This window comes from Bubalus kerabau, chromosome 4 (assembly GCF_029407905.1).
Source record: "Bubalus kerabau isolate K-KA32 ecotype Philippines breed swamp buffalo chromosome 4, PCC_UOA_SB_1v2, whole genome shotgun sequence".
NCBI lineage: Eukaryota > Metazoa > Chordata > Mammalia > Artiodactyla > Bovidae > Bubalus > Bubalus kerabau.
In genome coordinates this window covers 175,370,010-175,387,216 of record NC_073627.1, presented here as the reverse complement: position 1 = coordinate 175,387,216, position 17,207 = coordinate 175,370,010, and the positions used below count along the sequence as shown (strand labels likewise).

The following is a 17,207-nucleotide window of genomic DNA, read 5'->3' as shown; positions in this document are numbered from 1 at the left end:
ACACAGTGACAAGTCTCCAATCTGAGTGTTTCTTGGGTCTTGCCCTGTTTACCCCTTTATTTAGAATCAGAGCATCTTTCTTGAAGGAACAATTTGTCTTAAGGACACTGCAATACAAAGGGATGAGGATAGAAGCCAGGAACCTTGCTCTATCACTCACTGTTCTTCCTTGGACAAATCATCCCTTCTTTATGGGTCTCAGAACCCCCATTAAGGAAATGAAAAGTCTGGACCACATCATCACAGAGGGCTCTGTAGCCGAAATGACCAGGAGTCTGTGCCCCCTCCTCTCTCAACAACAGTTTCCCCTCTTTAAAATGAGAGAGAGGGTCAAATGATTTTTCAGCTTCGAATATAGATGAGCGTGAAAATAGAAACTGTTCCCGATGAACTCATTTGTCACAGGAACACTCTTTAACTCACACTGGGCCAGGCTGGTCACCTCTCTCCTAACTCTTGGCTCAGGCCCCAAACTGTGGTTGCAGCTCTCACCAGGAGGAAAGTGGAGGCGGCCACTCCTCTGTGGGTGGGTGCCACCACATCCCAGCTGGATGCTCCAGTTTTACCATAAACACTTGAATCACTCCCGCTACATCCTAGTGTGCTAACGAAGAAAAGGGTGACCAAGACCACACCCGCTAATTTTCCAGGTGTGGACAATGAAAGAGATTATTAAATGCTTAAAGGTCATAGCTTACCTTGTCAGGAACGTCTCATCGTCCATCTTCCCCTAGGCTTTAGCCATACTCTCTAAAGGTGTGTGCTCTCTAGGATTTTACATGCCAGCCTCCTGCCCCAGACACTTCTCCTGGCCACCTCCCTGCCCCTTCTCATCCCTCAGTTGTGTGCATTGGTGAAGATCCCTCCACAGAGTCTTCTCCAACCCTTTGCCTGGGCCCTCAGGGAACTCTGTCCTTTCCCTTAAAAAGCATCACTCTTCAGCTTGCCAGCTTCCATACCTGACTCTAAGCTCTGAGGTTAAGGGACCTCATCTACAAAGATCATCCATGAACCTCCACAGCTAGTTCAGGGCTCAGCACATGATATGAGCTCAACTACTGAATAAAACAGAGGAGGGCTTGGCAACCCACTCCAGTATTCCTGCCTGGAGAATCCCATGGACAGAGGAGCCTGGAGGGGCTACAGTGCATGGGGTCGCAAGAGTCAGATGCGACTTAGTGACTAAACCCCCACCACCACTGAGTAAAAGAATGAGAAATAGAACGCACTAGAACATGGTGAAACTTGTAGGGGAGTGCTGACGCAACCAGGACAATGGGTTGGCCAACACCCAGGGGTGATCGTGGGCCAGTAAGTTGGAGACACCTGCAGGGGTGGCTGCAGAGGGCGGCGCACTGGCCTCCCTACCTTTTTGGTCTTCACTGTAGAAGCGCAGCAATCTCCACCGTCATAGTTGCAGAAGGCGCGGTTGTTGATGGCATCACAGTAATTGTCTCCCATGAAGGGCTGGAGAGAGGCAGGAAGAAGGGAGGCCTGATTAGCATCCTGGAGTGAGTGAGCAGCGATTGGCTTCTGTAAATACTCAGCTGTCTCTCTTCTTCTCACAAACCTCTGAGTCGGCCTACTTGGCTTCAAATCCCTACATCCTTTTGGACAAATCATCACGTCACCCATTTTTAAAACCTCTTAACTAGCCCACTAACCTCAGATATGCAGATGACACCACCCTTATGGCAGAAAGTGAAGAGGAACTAAAAAGCCTCTTGATGAAAGTGAAAGAGGAGAGTGAAAAAGTTGGCTTAAAGCTCAACATTCAGAAAACTAAGATCGTGGCATCTGGTCCTATCACTTCATGGGAAATAGATGGGGAAACAGTGGAAACAGTGTCAGACTTTATTTTTCTGGGCTCCAAAATCACTGCAGATGATGACTGCAGCCATGAAATTAAAAGATGATTACTCCTTGGAAGGAAAGTTATGACCAACCTAGATAGCATATTTAAAAGCAGAGACATTACTTTGCCAACAAAGGTCCGTCTAGTCAAGGCTATGGTTTTTCCACCGGTCATGTATGGATGTGATAGTTGGACTGTGAAGAAAGCTGAGCACCAAAAAATTGATGCTTTCAAACTGTGGTGTTAGAGAAGACTCTTGAGAGTCCCTTGGACTGCAAGGAGATCCAACTGTCCATTCTAAAGGAGATCAGCCCTTGGGTGTTCTTTGGAAGGAATGATGCTAAAGCTGAAACTCCAGTACTTTGGCCACCTCATGCGAAGAGTTGACTCATTGGAAAAGACTCTGATGCTGGGAGGGATTGGGGGCAGGAGGAGAAGGGGACGACAGAGGATGAGATGGCTGGATGGCATGGCATCACCAACCTGATGGACATGAGTCTGAGTGAACTCCGGGAGTTGGTGATGGACAGGGAGGCCTGGCGTGCTGCAATTCATGGGGTCACAGAGAGTCAGACATGACTGAGCCACTGAACTGAACTAGCCAAGATTTTTCCCCACTCAACTACAGTTATGCTAGGAGACACACACTTGTGTGCAAAAGCACAGGATCGACCACTATGTCCTCCTGAAGCACAGGGCTCCTTTCGCTTGGAGAAATAAGAAAATCTGACCCCTCCCCTACTTTCCTGGTAGTAGATATTTACAACCATAATTTACAATAAAAATATATGCAAATACACTGGGAAGCTGAATGTAAACTAACGAACTAAAGAGACTGAACATAAGAATTCATAGGGGTTTGGCACAACGGTTGGTGTGTGATTGCGGGCACTTTCTCCTTTCACACGAGAGTATAGATATACTGGACGTCACACACCTTCCATGTTTGTTTTCCTCTTGTTCTCAAAAAAACACGTGAGGTAGGCATGGCTCTTCACACTTTACACATTAAGACCTTGAGGCTCAGAGCAAATTGGCAGAGGCAGAGTAGAGATTTCAGTCTAAGCTGACATCTCATTTTTCTTTACCCTTCTGGGTTATATCTAGAATATGCCAATTTCTCTCTTTTCTTCCCCGTGTTTCACCAACTCTGTGATGCTTGAAAGATGAGGAAAAGATGATGGAGTTATTACTGATCTGAACCCAGAGTCAGCTTAGGGCAGAGGCAGGGGTCTCTGCCACCCCCAGCAGTTGCATTTCCCGCCTGAGCACTTAGCAGACTGTCTAACCTGGTTGGCTACTCGGTCCTTTTGAGTAAGTGGCTTATTGTCTCTGGGCCTCAGGGCTCCCAGTGCTAAAATAAAGAGGCGGGATTAGACCACTGTTTCCTCAAAGTAATGAACATTCCCCTCCTCTCATCAGAGGTAATACTGTGTAACCCTTTAATATAGAAAGGAAATGAAAATGAAACTTCTCTGATTAAAGTTAGGGTTGGGAGTCCCTGATGCTCAGTGACTTGTTGATGAGAAAGAAGATGTCAACAGCTGGCTAACCTGCATCCCAGCACAACCTCTGTGATCCAGCAGTCTCTCCCTCCCATCCTGACTTCTTGTGGGCTTGCTTTGGGGAGAACCAAATTCACAAGGAGTCCAGCCTGTGTGGCATCCTTGTCTCTCGCATCTGTGCTCCAGATTCACAGAGGCTTTATGCCACCAACTCTTTAAGCCTGATTGCATTTCATCACTACCCTATTAGGGTCTAAAAAAGATCTTAGCAAGACAGAGCCAAGAACAGAGAGAGCTGTGCTCAACTGCATGTGCACATACGCAAGGCTGTGAACTCTGGTGGGACTCTGCCCTGTGACTGCCATAACGGATACATTAACTACATTCATATTGGAGCAGAGAGACACCAACCACAAAGGATAAGCCCTTTGCTCTTTTCTGAGCCTTAGGAGATCTGTCTGGGGCTCTCTTTTCTATGTTCTTTCTCATATCATATATAAGGACTAATCACAGAAACCAAATGTCCTTTTTGTAAAATAAAAAGAACTGGCTTGGTAAAGGAGTAGCTGGAGAAGAAGAGGAGGAAGAAAAATAAAATAAAAGTGTTTCTTTTTTTATTGGGCCACTAAAAAGTATCTCCAGTCTCATTACCAGCTACTCTCTTCTATGTACCCTTTCCTGCTGCTATATCCATCCATCCACCCACCCAACCATCTATCCATTCATCCATTCATCTTCTGTGCAATCCTATCTGTTGAACACCAACTATGTGTCACACACTGTGCTTAAAAAAAAAAAAAAAAAAAAAGGATGTAATAATGAGTAATAATGTATTGGGTTGGCTAAAACATTGGATTTTCCCTATAAAGTTATAGACTAATCTGAATGAACTTTTTGGCCATCCCAATAGAGCCCCTCCTCCTCCAGGCCTTACACTGTAGTGAGGAGGCAGACTTTGTTCAAAGGCTCACTTATCTAATTGCTGATTTTAACTTTGATAAGAGCTTGAGAGGAAAGGTACATGACGCTGTTAGAATTAAGAGCAGGAAGATCTGACCTAATCAGAGAACTCCATGAAGGAGTCTCTGAGGAAATGATTGTTTCAGCTGAGATCATAAGATGAGTAGGAGTTAATCAGATGGGAGATTAATCAGGGGGTGGAGAAGGGAGGCTTTCTATAGAGAGAGAATCACATGTGAGAAGCTCTACAACTTAGAGGTTTCTTCTCTCTCTGGTGTTTCTCACGCTGCTAGTTCTACTAAAGGTGTGTTCCGGAAAACAATTCACCCTTCAAGACAGAGCTCAGACATCACCCTTGCAAAATGCCTTCCCTATATCCCCTGGGGCTCCGTGTGCTTCTGTAGCTTCCCGGACCTGCTTTGCTGATAGTTCTTGGTATATCAGTTTAGAATTCTTCTTTATCTTTATCTTCTTTATCCTTATGGACAGGGAATGTATGTCATCCATTTTTATATCTTAGATTTCCTAGCAAAATGCTGGCAATTTGAGCGAACCTTTATCAAATATGTTTTCCTTACATGTTTATCTTGTAAAATGATCAGTAAAAGGGTGGATGGATGGATGGAGGAAAGGTAAGAAGATATCTAGATGACACAAGAGAGCATAGTTACCTTTCTCACGTGACTAAAACCATTGCACTCTAGGAACCTAGACCAGTGCTGGGCACAGAATAGGCCCCCAGTGAAGCTCTGATAGACACGCAATTAAATTACTAATTTAGACACAGCTTGGGGCAGAGAGTAGGGGGGCTCGAGGTTCCCAAACCATTTATCAATCTTGGCTCCTGTAGATATTCCAGGGTGATAGCTCCTCCCTGGACCCAGCATTTGTGTCTTTTCTAAGCATACTTTTCAGCCCAGATAAGAGACAAACTATGAGAAGGCAAGGGGACGAGGGGGCACCTGCAAGGGCAAAGATGATAAGCATCACTTGGCAGAGCTCAGAGCCGGGCAGGTGAGGGTCTCCAAGGTCTTAGTGCTGAGTCAAAGGAGGGATCGAATTCTGCTGTCACACTGGTCGCCCAGACTGCCGACTCGGCAGAAGGCATGCCCAGGTAACCCAAGCTTCCTTTTTCTGAAATGCTGGACCGATCCAGAGAGATGGCAGGATGCAACTGTCTCGGGCCCTTGGCTTCGGTTTTGCCATTTCTGCTGAATCTTGGGAGAAAGGGAGTTCTTAAAAACTACAGTGTCCTGTGCCTTAAGAAGATGCCACAGGAGGTCCCTAACCCACACACAGAAAGAAATAGGACCCGGGGACTGTCCTGTGACATTGACAGGTGAGGGCTGGTCTGTGGGCAGGAGTGGCCAGTGGAGGAGAAAATTCACAGGCCTGGAAGTCAGGAGGCCTGGGTTCATGCTTCAGCTCTATGTCTGTCATGCTGTGCAGCATTGGACTGCTCCATCCCCCCATCCCTCTTCCAGTCTACCCAACAAATGAGGAGGCTAGATCACATTAAGAGCCGTTCCAGTTTGGCATTCCATCAAACGCTGGAGCTGGCTGCTAGCTAGGTCTCAGTCTCCCCATGATTTAGAAGAGCATTCTGGTTGTGACATTTTAAGAATTCTATCAAATACAAAGTTTCCTAAGCAGTCTAGTCCTTTCCACCTGGCTTTTCCTGAGAGAGGTCTGAGGGGACCACAGAGATGTGGACATCCACCTGGATGGGATCTGGGGCTTCCTTTTGATGCCAGCTGAAAAGACTCAGGTGGGCACAGAGGTGCACAGAATGTCTCTGACCTCCAAGGACAGGACCCCCTTGAGAACACAGGTGACAGGCCAAGTACCCTGGCGCTGCCCCTCCCCAAGCTTATCACCCATACCCAGGGACAGAGCTCCAAAATGCCAAGTTCCAAGGTATGGCTTCTCTAAAGGGTCAGAGGAGCTGTTCCGCCTCCAGCTCTAAGCGGTTGGGATAAGGTGCCCCCTATCTCCTCTGGAGTTGATGAACACATGAATGACAAAGACGTGAGGCAGAAGTGATCTGAAGCTAATGGTGTCAGAAAAAGTAGAAATTAAAAAAAAGAAACCTGCCTCATGTGGTTCTGAAAAGTTAAATGAGTCAATGCTGGTAAAATGTCTGGTGTATTACAGCTGCTAAATCATGGACTCCCTCACTCCCAGTCTCCCTTTCAGAGGCAATATTATATTGAGCCAGAAATACCTGGTCTGGGATCCTGACTCTGTTAGCCATTCAGTGTGTGTCTGAGTGTGTTTGTTGCCCTCTCTGTGCATCAGTTTCATGAGCTGTAAAACAGGCCTGCTGACTCCTATCCAAGAAGTCTGTTAAAGGGGTATTTAAAGCACTTAGCAGGCATAGGAAATGTTACCATGATTAACAATAAGAGGGATAACCATAGTGGGACCATTTGGAGGAACTCACCTCACAACCTTTGACACAGTGAATCAGAGCAGGGTGAGGATACCACTTGAGACCAGCCGTGCAGACAACTCTCTGCAGAGAGAGGGAGAAAGAGGTTAGATGGGTTTGCGGCTGCGAGGGAGCCATCTCTTTACTGGAATCACATTCAATGCCCCTGTTCCTTTCTTGGATCTTCTGAGTCCTGACCTCACCCTGGCATTTACATGGAGAATCTGCCCCGGTACCTGCCTGAACTGGAGCCACAAGATTAAAATAATGTTTGTGTTCACTGTAGGGGTCGTGATTCTGTATTTCTCTGGCAGGAATACGAGAGGAGGAGAAGCAGACCTGCAGGATGGGGACATGACCGGAAAGGCACTTCAGGAAATTCCTGGCTGTTTGCCCCGTGGACAGAGTCGGGGATAAGGTGGGAGGAAGGGTAGAGTGTGTGTGTCTGTGTGTGTGTGTGCACGCATGCACTTGCACACGTGAGCACATGCATGTCCAAGTGCGTGGCTGCAGCAGGGAGGTGGAGCAAGGCATGGAAGAGGACTGCCCAAAGTCGACACTGAGGACTACCCTAATCACAATCGCACGGGAGCACGCTGAAACGGCAGGCTCTTCACTGCCTTGGGTCTAGGGTGTCTAAATCCCTGAAGCCAGGACTTGGGACTCTTGTGTTTTAAAAACAAGCTTTCCCAGATGATTCTGATACACAGTACAGTTTGAGAGCAGTGGGCTGGAGGATGCATGAACGCACCTTTGGTTTTGGAACCCCAGACAGGCAGAAAATCCTTTCTGCTTCCACCTGCTGCCACCATACAGGCCAGCTCACCATTTGGGGTCACAAGAGTCGGACAGGACTTGGCGACTAAACCACCACCATTCCCGAGGCGCTCACACTCCTATCTCTGTAACTCTGGCCCTGCTGCTCCCCTTCATGGCAGGTCTTCCTCATCTTGTCACCTGAAGAATCTTTAGTTATCTTTTACGTTTCTGTGCAAGATTACCTTCCTCAATACTCTGTAATGGCCTGTACGGGGAAAGTATCTAAAGAAGAGTGCTGGGTGTGCTAAGTTGCTTCAGTTGTGGCAGATTCTTTGTGACCCCAGGGACTGTAGCCCACCAGGCTCCTCCGTCCATGGAATTCTCCAATCAAGAATACTGGAGTGGGTTGCCATGCCCTCCTCCAGGGGATCTTCTCAACTCAGGGATAGAACCTGCATCTCTTATGTCTCTTACATTGGCAGGAGGTTCTTTACCATTAGCACCACCTGGGAAGTGGATGTATGTATGACTGATTCACTCTGCTGTACATTTGAAAATAACACATTGTAAATTAACTATGTTGTTGTTTAGTGGCTAACTCTTCATGACCCCATGGACTACAGCATGCCAAGCTTCACTGTCTTTCATTATCTCCTGGAATTTGCTCAAACTCAGGTCCAGTGAATCAGTGATGCCATCAAACCATCTCATTCTCTGTCGCCTCCTTCTCTTCCAATAAAATAAATAAATAAATAGCATATAAATTTAGAATTAAAAAAAAAAAAGACTACCTTCCTCTGTGATGATTTCCCCAACCCCCTCAGGCAGAACTTAAGGTATATGTATATACATTCACTTATAGCCGCCCTTAATACAATTATTATTATAATGACAACTAAAATGTATGGAGTGCATTTATGGTGCTATTTACTTTATTCATTTTCTTATTTATTTCTCACCAGCATGCAGGGGGTGGTGGTGGGCATTAATCTTATGTCATAAGGAGAAGAAATTCCCCAAGCTCCACAGCTGTTAAGTGAAGAAACCAACATATGAAACTAAGCATATTTTTTAGGAATGATTTAAGGTGGCTCATAACATAAAATCCAACACAGTAATTTTTTAAGGAGGTGAAAAAATAAAGAGAAACACAACCAGGAAAATCAAACAGCATCAGGCCTGGGGCTAAGGTCGCAATCCCAAAAGCTCCCTTTTCTATTCCGCCATAGATGCCCTACTTTTCATGCCAGATTACAATGATTTGTTTATCTATTTATCTATTTTTAATCTTTTAGCCATGCAGTATCTGGGATCTTAGCTTTCTGAATATCAATCAAATTTACGCCTCCTATATTGGAAGCACAGAGTCTTAACCATGGGACGCCAGGGAGATCCTACAATGATTTATTTTTAAAAAATTAATTAAAATAACCTGGAGGCAAATGCTTAGCTTGGTCAGGTAACTTTGTGTCAGGGAGCAGCCATTGAAGTCTCCATGGTCAGGGCTCAGCAGAGTGCCAGTTGATTAATTTTAATTAAGAAATGAGCAGTCACAAGGGTCAGACTGTGGAAAATCCATGTGACCAGCCCATTCTCTCCCCAAGGGCAGACCTATGTGGGAGCAAAGCTGTGATGAGGTTTCCTGGTGAGCGTGGGATCACATGACTCCAGGATTTGGCTGAGCTTGGACTGGGGGCCTTGCTTCTCTGTCCCATTTCTCTGGTTCACCCTGGGTCTTCTATGCCTAGAATGGTGCCTAGTACATGGAGGATGATCAGTCAATATTTATGTTATATATGAATGGATCCATCTCAAAATAGAGATGATTTTACCAAGGAACACTTGTTGTTTTCTTTACTTGTCTTCCTGGGCTCCTCTGGTGGCTCAGCCAGTAAAGAAGCTGTCTTCAATGTGGGAGACCCAGGTTTGATCCTGAGGTTGGAAAGATCTCATGGAGAAGGGAATGGCTACCCACTCCAAATGGCTACCCACTCCAGTATTCTCTGGAGAATTTCATGAAGAAAGGAGCCTGGTGGGCTACAGTCCATGTGGTTGCAAAGAGTTGGACATGGCTGAGCAATTAATATGTTCACTTTTTCTTCCGGAGCAGCCGAAAAGCATTTGGAAAGCCCAGCAGCGTGTCTAGCTTAGAGGACCAGTTTAGTGTACACTGAATTAATTACAGATCTCAGACAAACGACCTAACTTAGGATCTGCCAATTACAGTCTCACAAGGTGAAATCTACTCGTTAGCCCCTCCTGCCTCTGTTGACACTGTCTGCCTTCTCCTAAAACACAAGGTGATGTGTGGGAGAGATTGAGCACTGAGGCATGACAGGCATGGTTGCACTTCTGACTTGAAATTTCCACTGAGGTCAGGTTTTCCCATCTGCAAAATGGGTCCTGAAAATGTCACAGGCTTGTGAAGATGCATTAAGAGAAAGTATGTAGAAATGGTTAATCCAAGACTAACAGCTGTGGGTAAGAGGGCAGACCTGGTTTTAGACATCTCTGCTCGCCCCCATCCCCACCCCCGAGGTTCAGGATGGATCATAGCAAACAAATGCATGTTGATCCAGTGAAGGAATGTGAGAAGTCTAGTCCCATCCTTCCAGTTCAGCTACTTTCTCACCCTGCTGCTTCCTAACCCTGGGGGCCAGAAGTGGAGGGGACTACCTGCTTCCATCATCTGGCAAGTTTTAACCAGACTTCCATCTCTGGGTCTGAGCATCTGTTCCAGGCCAACATTCAGGGATGTTGGAGGAACATTTAGGCTATGGTTCAAAAAAAAATACGTGCAAAGAGTTGGACACAACTGAGGGACTGAACCGAACTCAAGTAGTAGAAAACAGCAGGGTCAGGATCCACAAGGGATTCGATGCCCATCCCCACCCCCTGTTTATTTGAGACCTAATTTAATCCATCCGTGGGAGTGTCTCGGTGTGGTTGTACAAGTTTCTGTCAGTTGAGGTTTACCTGACGTGAGTTCAGAAAAAGGACTTTTATACTATCTGCATGAGCCTATTTATGTTTCCAAGTCTTCTGGATTTTCCACTATTCCTCAGGGCTGCATGCCCCACCTGTCTCCCTACAGGGCCGCTCTGTCTGCCAGGAGGAGTAGGAAAGGGGAGGCAGCAGGAGCTGAAGGAAAGACTAGGCTGTTTACACCATGTGCTGGGAGACCCCAGATGGGTCCCCACAGAGGCCAGCCTTGCTCCTCTTGATGCCAGTGAGACCTCCAGCCCAGTCAGAGCCCTTTCAGACGAGGCTTTGTAAGACAGCTCTCTTTCCTGCCTTGCTACATAGGAAGAATAGACTGTCTCTTCTTCTTGGCTGCAATGACCATCACCACCACCAATACCACCATCACCATCATCCATAACACCAGCCCCATCATCTTCACCATAGCGCCCCCACTACCATCATCATCATCAATAGTACCATCACCACATCATCAGCACAGGACCACTGACAGCTCCATCACGGTTTTCCTCTCGCCTCCTCAACACAAAACCCTCTATTAAGCACATGTTATGCTCCAAGCCTTGTGCTCAGAATTTTCATTTAACATTTACCATAACTATGATATCGGTCCATATATATAATATATATGATATAGGTACTTTTTTCATGCATACAGAAAAACGATTCAGTTATCTTTTCAGATTATATTCTAAAATAGGTTATTACATTGAGTATAACTCCCTGTGTGTTGTGCTAAGTTGCTTCAGTCGTGTCTGACTCTGCGATCCTGTGGACTGCAGCCCACTAGGCTCCTCTGTCCATGGGATTCTCCAGGCAAGAATACTGAGTGGGTTGCCATTCCCGCCTCATAATTCCCTATGCTATATACTAAATCCTTGTTGCTTATTTACTTTATACATAGTAGTTTGTATCTGTTACCCTCATACTCCTATATGTCCTTGCCTCCCTCCCTCTCCCCTTCTGTAACCATAGTTTGTTTTCTGTATCTGTGAGTCCATTTCTTTTCTGTATATAGATTCATCTGTACAGTTTCTAGATTTCACATATATGTGATATCATACAATATTTATGTACAATTTTTGATGCTGGTTTATGCAAGAGGAAACTGAGGTACAGAGAAGTTAAATAACCTGCCCCAAATCATACACATAGGTAATGACAGTCAGGAATTAAACTCATATCTGTCCTATTTCCAGATTTATAATTTGAAAACTATATCTTCCTTCAAAACCCTCTCGCTCCCAAACCGGTAAGCATAAAAACACTTACTCTTTTGACAGATGGGAAGACCAAGGTTCAGAAAGGTGGAGGGGCTTTGAGACAAATGCAGCAGAAGCAGAGTGTTTAAAAGCTGAACCCCAGAGAAGACGAACCCAAGCAGAGCCAAAGATGTGAGAAAGAGTCTTAGAAGAACCCCCTTGTCCCAAGCCCAGACCTGATACCCCCTCTGATGTCTTCTGGGACAAGTCCTCCTTTCTCCTTTATTTTTCCTTATTTATAGGACCTCCTGTGGGTCAGCTGCATAAGCTGTTTGTTTTTCCTTTTTTATCAGTTACTGAGCTTCTGGCTTTCGTCTGCGTAAGTTTTTGTTTTTTTTTTAAACCTAGGTATTTTCCACCCTCTATCCCTTGTTTGAAGAACGTCTTCCATTTTGAGGTACCTAATCTATGTTCACTGAAAGAGTTAATGAATAAATGACCAAATGAGTGAATGTATAAGTGCATCCCAGAGTGAATGAGAAATTGCTGGTCTTCGAACACATCTCCCCACCTCCGGGCTTCCCCTGCTGGGCACAGGATGTCTCCTTCTACACGCTGTGTAGACTGGACTTTGTCTTCACTCAGAACAAACACAGACTGGACTTTGTCTTCACTCAGAACCATTCTACCTCTGATCTTTAGAGTCTGATACCTTCTCTTCAAGGAATGAATTGTGCATCCTTTGTCTGATGTATTCACTTGTTTATTACTTATAATGTGTAAGATGGTTGTCTTGTAGGACAGAATGTGTCAGCCTTAGTCCTGAGTGCTAATCCTGATTCCATCACGCAAGTTACGTGCATTGGGCAGTGACAACGTCGGAGAACTTCAGCTTCTTCCTCTGTAAAGTGGTGATAATATTGATCTCACTGGAGTTTAATGAATTCCTCACAAAAAGTACCTGTCATGTCACAACAGAGGGTCAGTATGTGGTGCTTTCCCTTTCCTTAACTCCTTCTCTCTCCTCCTCCTCAACTCTCCTTTCCTCTCTCCCTTTCTCTTTTCTTTCCTCCCATCCTTTTTCCAGAAGCTTTTAAAGAAGCCAAGATCCCAGCTGTTGTTGTTGTTGTTCAGTCGCTCAGTCGTGTTGGACTCTTTGTGACCCCATGGACTGCAGCACGCCAGGCTGCCCTGTCCTTCACCATCTCCTGGAGTTGACAGTATGATCCTAGCTACAGGGAGGCATTATGCCCCTCTGAGATTGGGGGCTGCACTTCCTATCGGGGAGCTTTCTTTGCACCCTAAGCAGGGGGACTGCAGGGCAGACTGGAGGTGCTCCTTAGGGGCTGATGCAGGAGGGGCTGCCCCCTGAATTCTGAACGTCCAGCTTCAAAGAGTGTCTCATCCAGAGGTGGCAAGCCAACAGCTTCTAGGCTACACAGCCCACAGAAATGTCTAGTGTGGCACACGAAGTGCTCAAAGTCAAATTAGTTGCCCATATTTTAAAAATGAGAGACTTCATATTTTAAAGACTTCAGATTTCTTATACCCAAGGAAACAGGGAAAATCTGGCCACACTGAGCCCACATTTCCATGCTGTCACACTCAGCTGGCGGCTCCCCCTTTGGCAGCCAGAGTGTGTTTCTCAGTTGACCACAGTCCCCACCATTCCCTGCAGCCTGTCCAGCCTTAAGCCCGAGGGGTATTTGCATCTATCACAGAGAGTTTGCACTGTCCTATTGATTATATCCAAGGAAGGTTTCTCTGTATCTTCACTGCTTTGCAAAGTGCACGTGTGGCAAGAAGCTTGAAAAGGGGGAGAGCTTGAAAGAAAGGACAGGACAGAGTGTTTTTCTCTGAAGGTAAAACATATGGCTACAAAAGAATTTCTTTGGATATATATGCTAAGATTCCAGCTACATGAAGTTCAAAACTAAGCAAAACCAACAGAAGAGACCTTGGTGGTGGAGGCGCTGCCTGGCGTGGAAAGGTGTCTGAGAAGCTGTACGGGTCCCCACCCCGATCTGGACCTCACGAGTGGACACAGCACACAAATTGACCAAGCCTTATGCTCAAGATTAGCATGTGAGCTTTATGTCAGTAAGAAAGTGACTGCATTTGCAATACCTTATTTCTTGGGTTGGGCAGTACACACACAGGCATGTTTATTTCAGTCTTTCTGTTTTGTATCTATACTAATACAACGACGGGACTTCAGCATTTAGAATACAAAGCGACGCACTTGGTCTGCTTCACCCATTTATCCCACCTACCTGGTTCCCATCGGTGTTTGAGTCTGTGACTCTTGATTTCAGTCTAACTCTCATTTCACAGAAGGGGAATCTCTGGCACATGCAGCAAGCAGGTGCCTGGGCTGTCTTGAACCTTGGTCCCTTGACTCAGCCACTGCAAACGGGAGCATCTGCTGTGCCCTGGGCCCCAGAGGGCATGCCAGGGTCAACACGTTGAGCATGGGCCTACCTTCACAAAGGCCACTCACCCGGCACATGAGCTCAGTGTCGATATTCCAAGTCACCTAGGTGGTCCTTGTTCTCCTCATATGTGCCAACCTATGTCTAATGCTTAAAACAGAGCCTGCTATGTGGTGAGCGCCCGGAGTGGGCCACAGCGGGCTCCCAGGGGCTCATGAGAGGCAAAACGGTGCCCATCTCTTCTGACTTGTGTTTGGCGACAGTCACTTGGAGCACCAGCAGCCTGCTGTGGTGGGAATATTTACACCGCGGCAATGGGCAAGTGCTACATATCAGAGGGTGTATCTGTGGGGAGAGCTGGCTGTCAGCTACTTAAGCAATGGTAAACATTTCCCCTTTATTATTAGTATCATGGAGGCTGTAGGCAGCTAGAGTTAACAGCAGCATCAAACTGACCTGGATCCCTCTTCAGTTCCTTGTAGGGAAAAGGTTTCTATGTACGAGATGCCATTTCCTCTACTGAAGAAAGGGAGACTAATTCCTACCTCATGGGTTGTGCGTGTGTGCATGTGTGTGCGTGTGCGTGTGTGGTGGAGACAGGAGTGCAAATGAAGCCAGGAAGGTGTCTGATCCGAGGTGGGTTCACAGCGGGTATCCATTACACATCAGTGCTCACCTCTCACTCTCTTACACGGGGACAAATGTGACAGTGGTTGGTGCAAAGCCTTGCCCCGACACCCACCTCGCGCTGGTGCTCGGAGCAAGCCCTCTGAAAGCAGAGGGGCCATCGGGGCCGGCTCCGGCCCAGCCCCGCCAGCCCTGCAGCTCTGTGTCTGCAGCTCTCGCCACAACGGGGGCAAGGGTGCAGCAGAGGCCAGCGTTTCTGCCCGATTCCTGGAAATCATCAATCTCTGCCCTTCGCCCTCCTCCCTTTTTCTACCACATTTTTTTTCCTCCTGGATAATGAGGCCTCCGGAGACCAGTGGAGGTCTGAACCTCGTTACGGCTCTCCGGGTAGGCCGGCATCAATAAGGGCCGGCGGACTGGGGACCTGGGTTGGGGCGGGGGCGGGCAGGCAGCGGGTGGGCGACTGAGGAGGGGGGCTTTGCAGACTTCCAAATCCCTGGATTTATTTCACCATGAATTATAACTGAACTCTTTAGTGCCCGGGGCTCATGGAGGGAAGGGTGGAATTCAGCCAACGGGCAGAGGGCAGAGGGGTGGGGGGCCCTGGTCTGGGTCCCAGGCAAAGAAGACCTCCGGCCTTGGGATGTGAGAGAGGTCTCTGGTGTCCGCTCTGTGCAGCGGTAGGTCCCCTGCCTTTGGTGCATGAGAGATCGGTGGGGGGGGAAGGGTGCTGAGGGAGGGTGGGGTGGCATAGAAAGAACTCCCAGTCAAGATCCTGGTGCTGCTTCCTGTGTGACCCTGGCCCAGCCCCCTCCCTCTCTGATCCTGTCTCCATCTGTACAGTGAAGGGCATGTGTTGATGATCTCCATCTGCCTTGAGATTGACGTATGGCCTCTGTGTGGGCACCTGGGTGTGTACACGGGACGCTCAGTGAGATCCTATGTGGGGCTCTGGGTGGGGAGTGGGGAAAAGCACGCTGAGTGTGAAAAACAGATGAAGGAGCCCAAGGTCAGGGAAACAGAGTGGTCTCTTGGATGTGTGCGAGAGTGAAGCAGAGAGACAGACAGACAGACAGGACAACAGGGATGGAGGCAAAGAAGGTGGGCAGGAAGGAGGTGGAAAGAGGTATAGAGGTCTCAGGAGAAGGAAGAGAGAAACAGTGAAAACAGAGGCAGGCAGTTCTTGTATCTCCTTGTATCCAGAAAATCCTTTGTGGTGACATCTGCTCCTCTTGACGAATGGTACCGTCATGAGACTAGCAGGATCTTCTGCAAAAATATGTGCTTGGTTGCATGTTCTCTGTCTTCACCAAAATCACATCTATCCTGACCTTGCCCTTACCTCCTGGGAGTGGTTTCTCAGAGCTATCTAAGATGCTATCTCCCGGGCCATAGTCCTCATTTGCCCCCAGTAAAACTTCACTCACAACTCTTAAAAAAAAAGAATAAAAAAACAGAGGCAGGAAAAGGGGCACTAAGTTGGAGATGGGCAGAGAGTGGCAGCAGAAGAGGGGAGGAGGGAGGGGCGGCAGCCCTGGGGTGCAGGGGGCAGCAGAGGGGCTGGCAGGCCAGCCAGCAGGGAGTGCTGAGTAAGCCCTCACCACCGCGCCTTCAGCTCGCCTGGGAAAGAGTACACCTGGTATCAGGTTCTGCCAGCTCTCCAAGCGGGATATGCGATGGGCAGGCGGGCAGACCGGAGCCTCCCAGTGCCTCAGCAGAAAGGCTGGTGGAGAGACACAGCTGAACCTTCGCGGCGACCCCGTCTCCATCTCTCACTTCCTCCCATGCGCGGAGCCAATGCCCCAGAGCTGCCACATGGCACCAGGGATCGCGCTGCTCCAGGGGACACGAGTGGGGTCCACGTAGGCGCTGGGGGCTCCGGTTGATCAGGTGACACATAGGAACATGGGGCTGGCCAATTCTGATGGGAACTTGGCCTTCCACATATGCCTGGCGCCGTGGGGCGAGCACAGCCCTTGGACTCAGGCTTGGGGTCGAACCCTCCTACCGGACCACCACCCACCCCCGGGGGCTAGTGCCCATGAGGAGAGGATGCAGACAGTGGGCCTCGCTCCACGGGACCATCCTGAGGTCTAAACAGACTTGTGTGCTAAGTGCTGGGTGCGCAAACACAGGAGGTGCTTCATACACAATCAATATTGCTAGTTCCCCGTATCACATATTAATTGCTTTCCACCACATAAGTGAAGCATGAGAAAGATACCAGAAGCCCCGGCTATGGAGTGTCCATGAGCTTCTACCAGAGAAGCCGTGAACCCTGCCCTGACGAGTGAGGACGTTCCTGCCAGGCAGATGCAGCTTTGGGGTCTTTTCTGCTCCTTCACCCCAGCTGTTCTTGGAGCCTCAGTCTCCTCATTTGTAAACGAAGTGCTTTGTCCTCTTACTCCCTGGCCATCATCGGGATTCAATGGGATGCTACCACAGCGGCTGCCA

General features: G+C 47.7%; 1 protein-coding gene across 1 annotated transcript in view; it reads right to left on the bottom strand.

Annotated features, from left to right (window-relative positions):
* Positions 1–17,207, bottom strand: part of PAPPA (pappalysin 1) — a 235,890-nt gene that overhangs the window by 19,130 nt on the left and 199,553 nt on the right. The window contains exons 20-21 of the mRNA XM_055579788.1: positions 6,764–6,835; positions 1,369–1,467 (exon numbers count right to left, since the gene is read on the bottom strand). Of these exons, the coding sequence (XP_055435763.1) occupies positions 1,369–1,467; positions 6,764–6,835 (171 nt within the window). The remainder of the gene's footprint in view (positions 1–1,368; positions 1,468–6,763; positions 6,836–17,207) is intronic.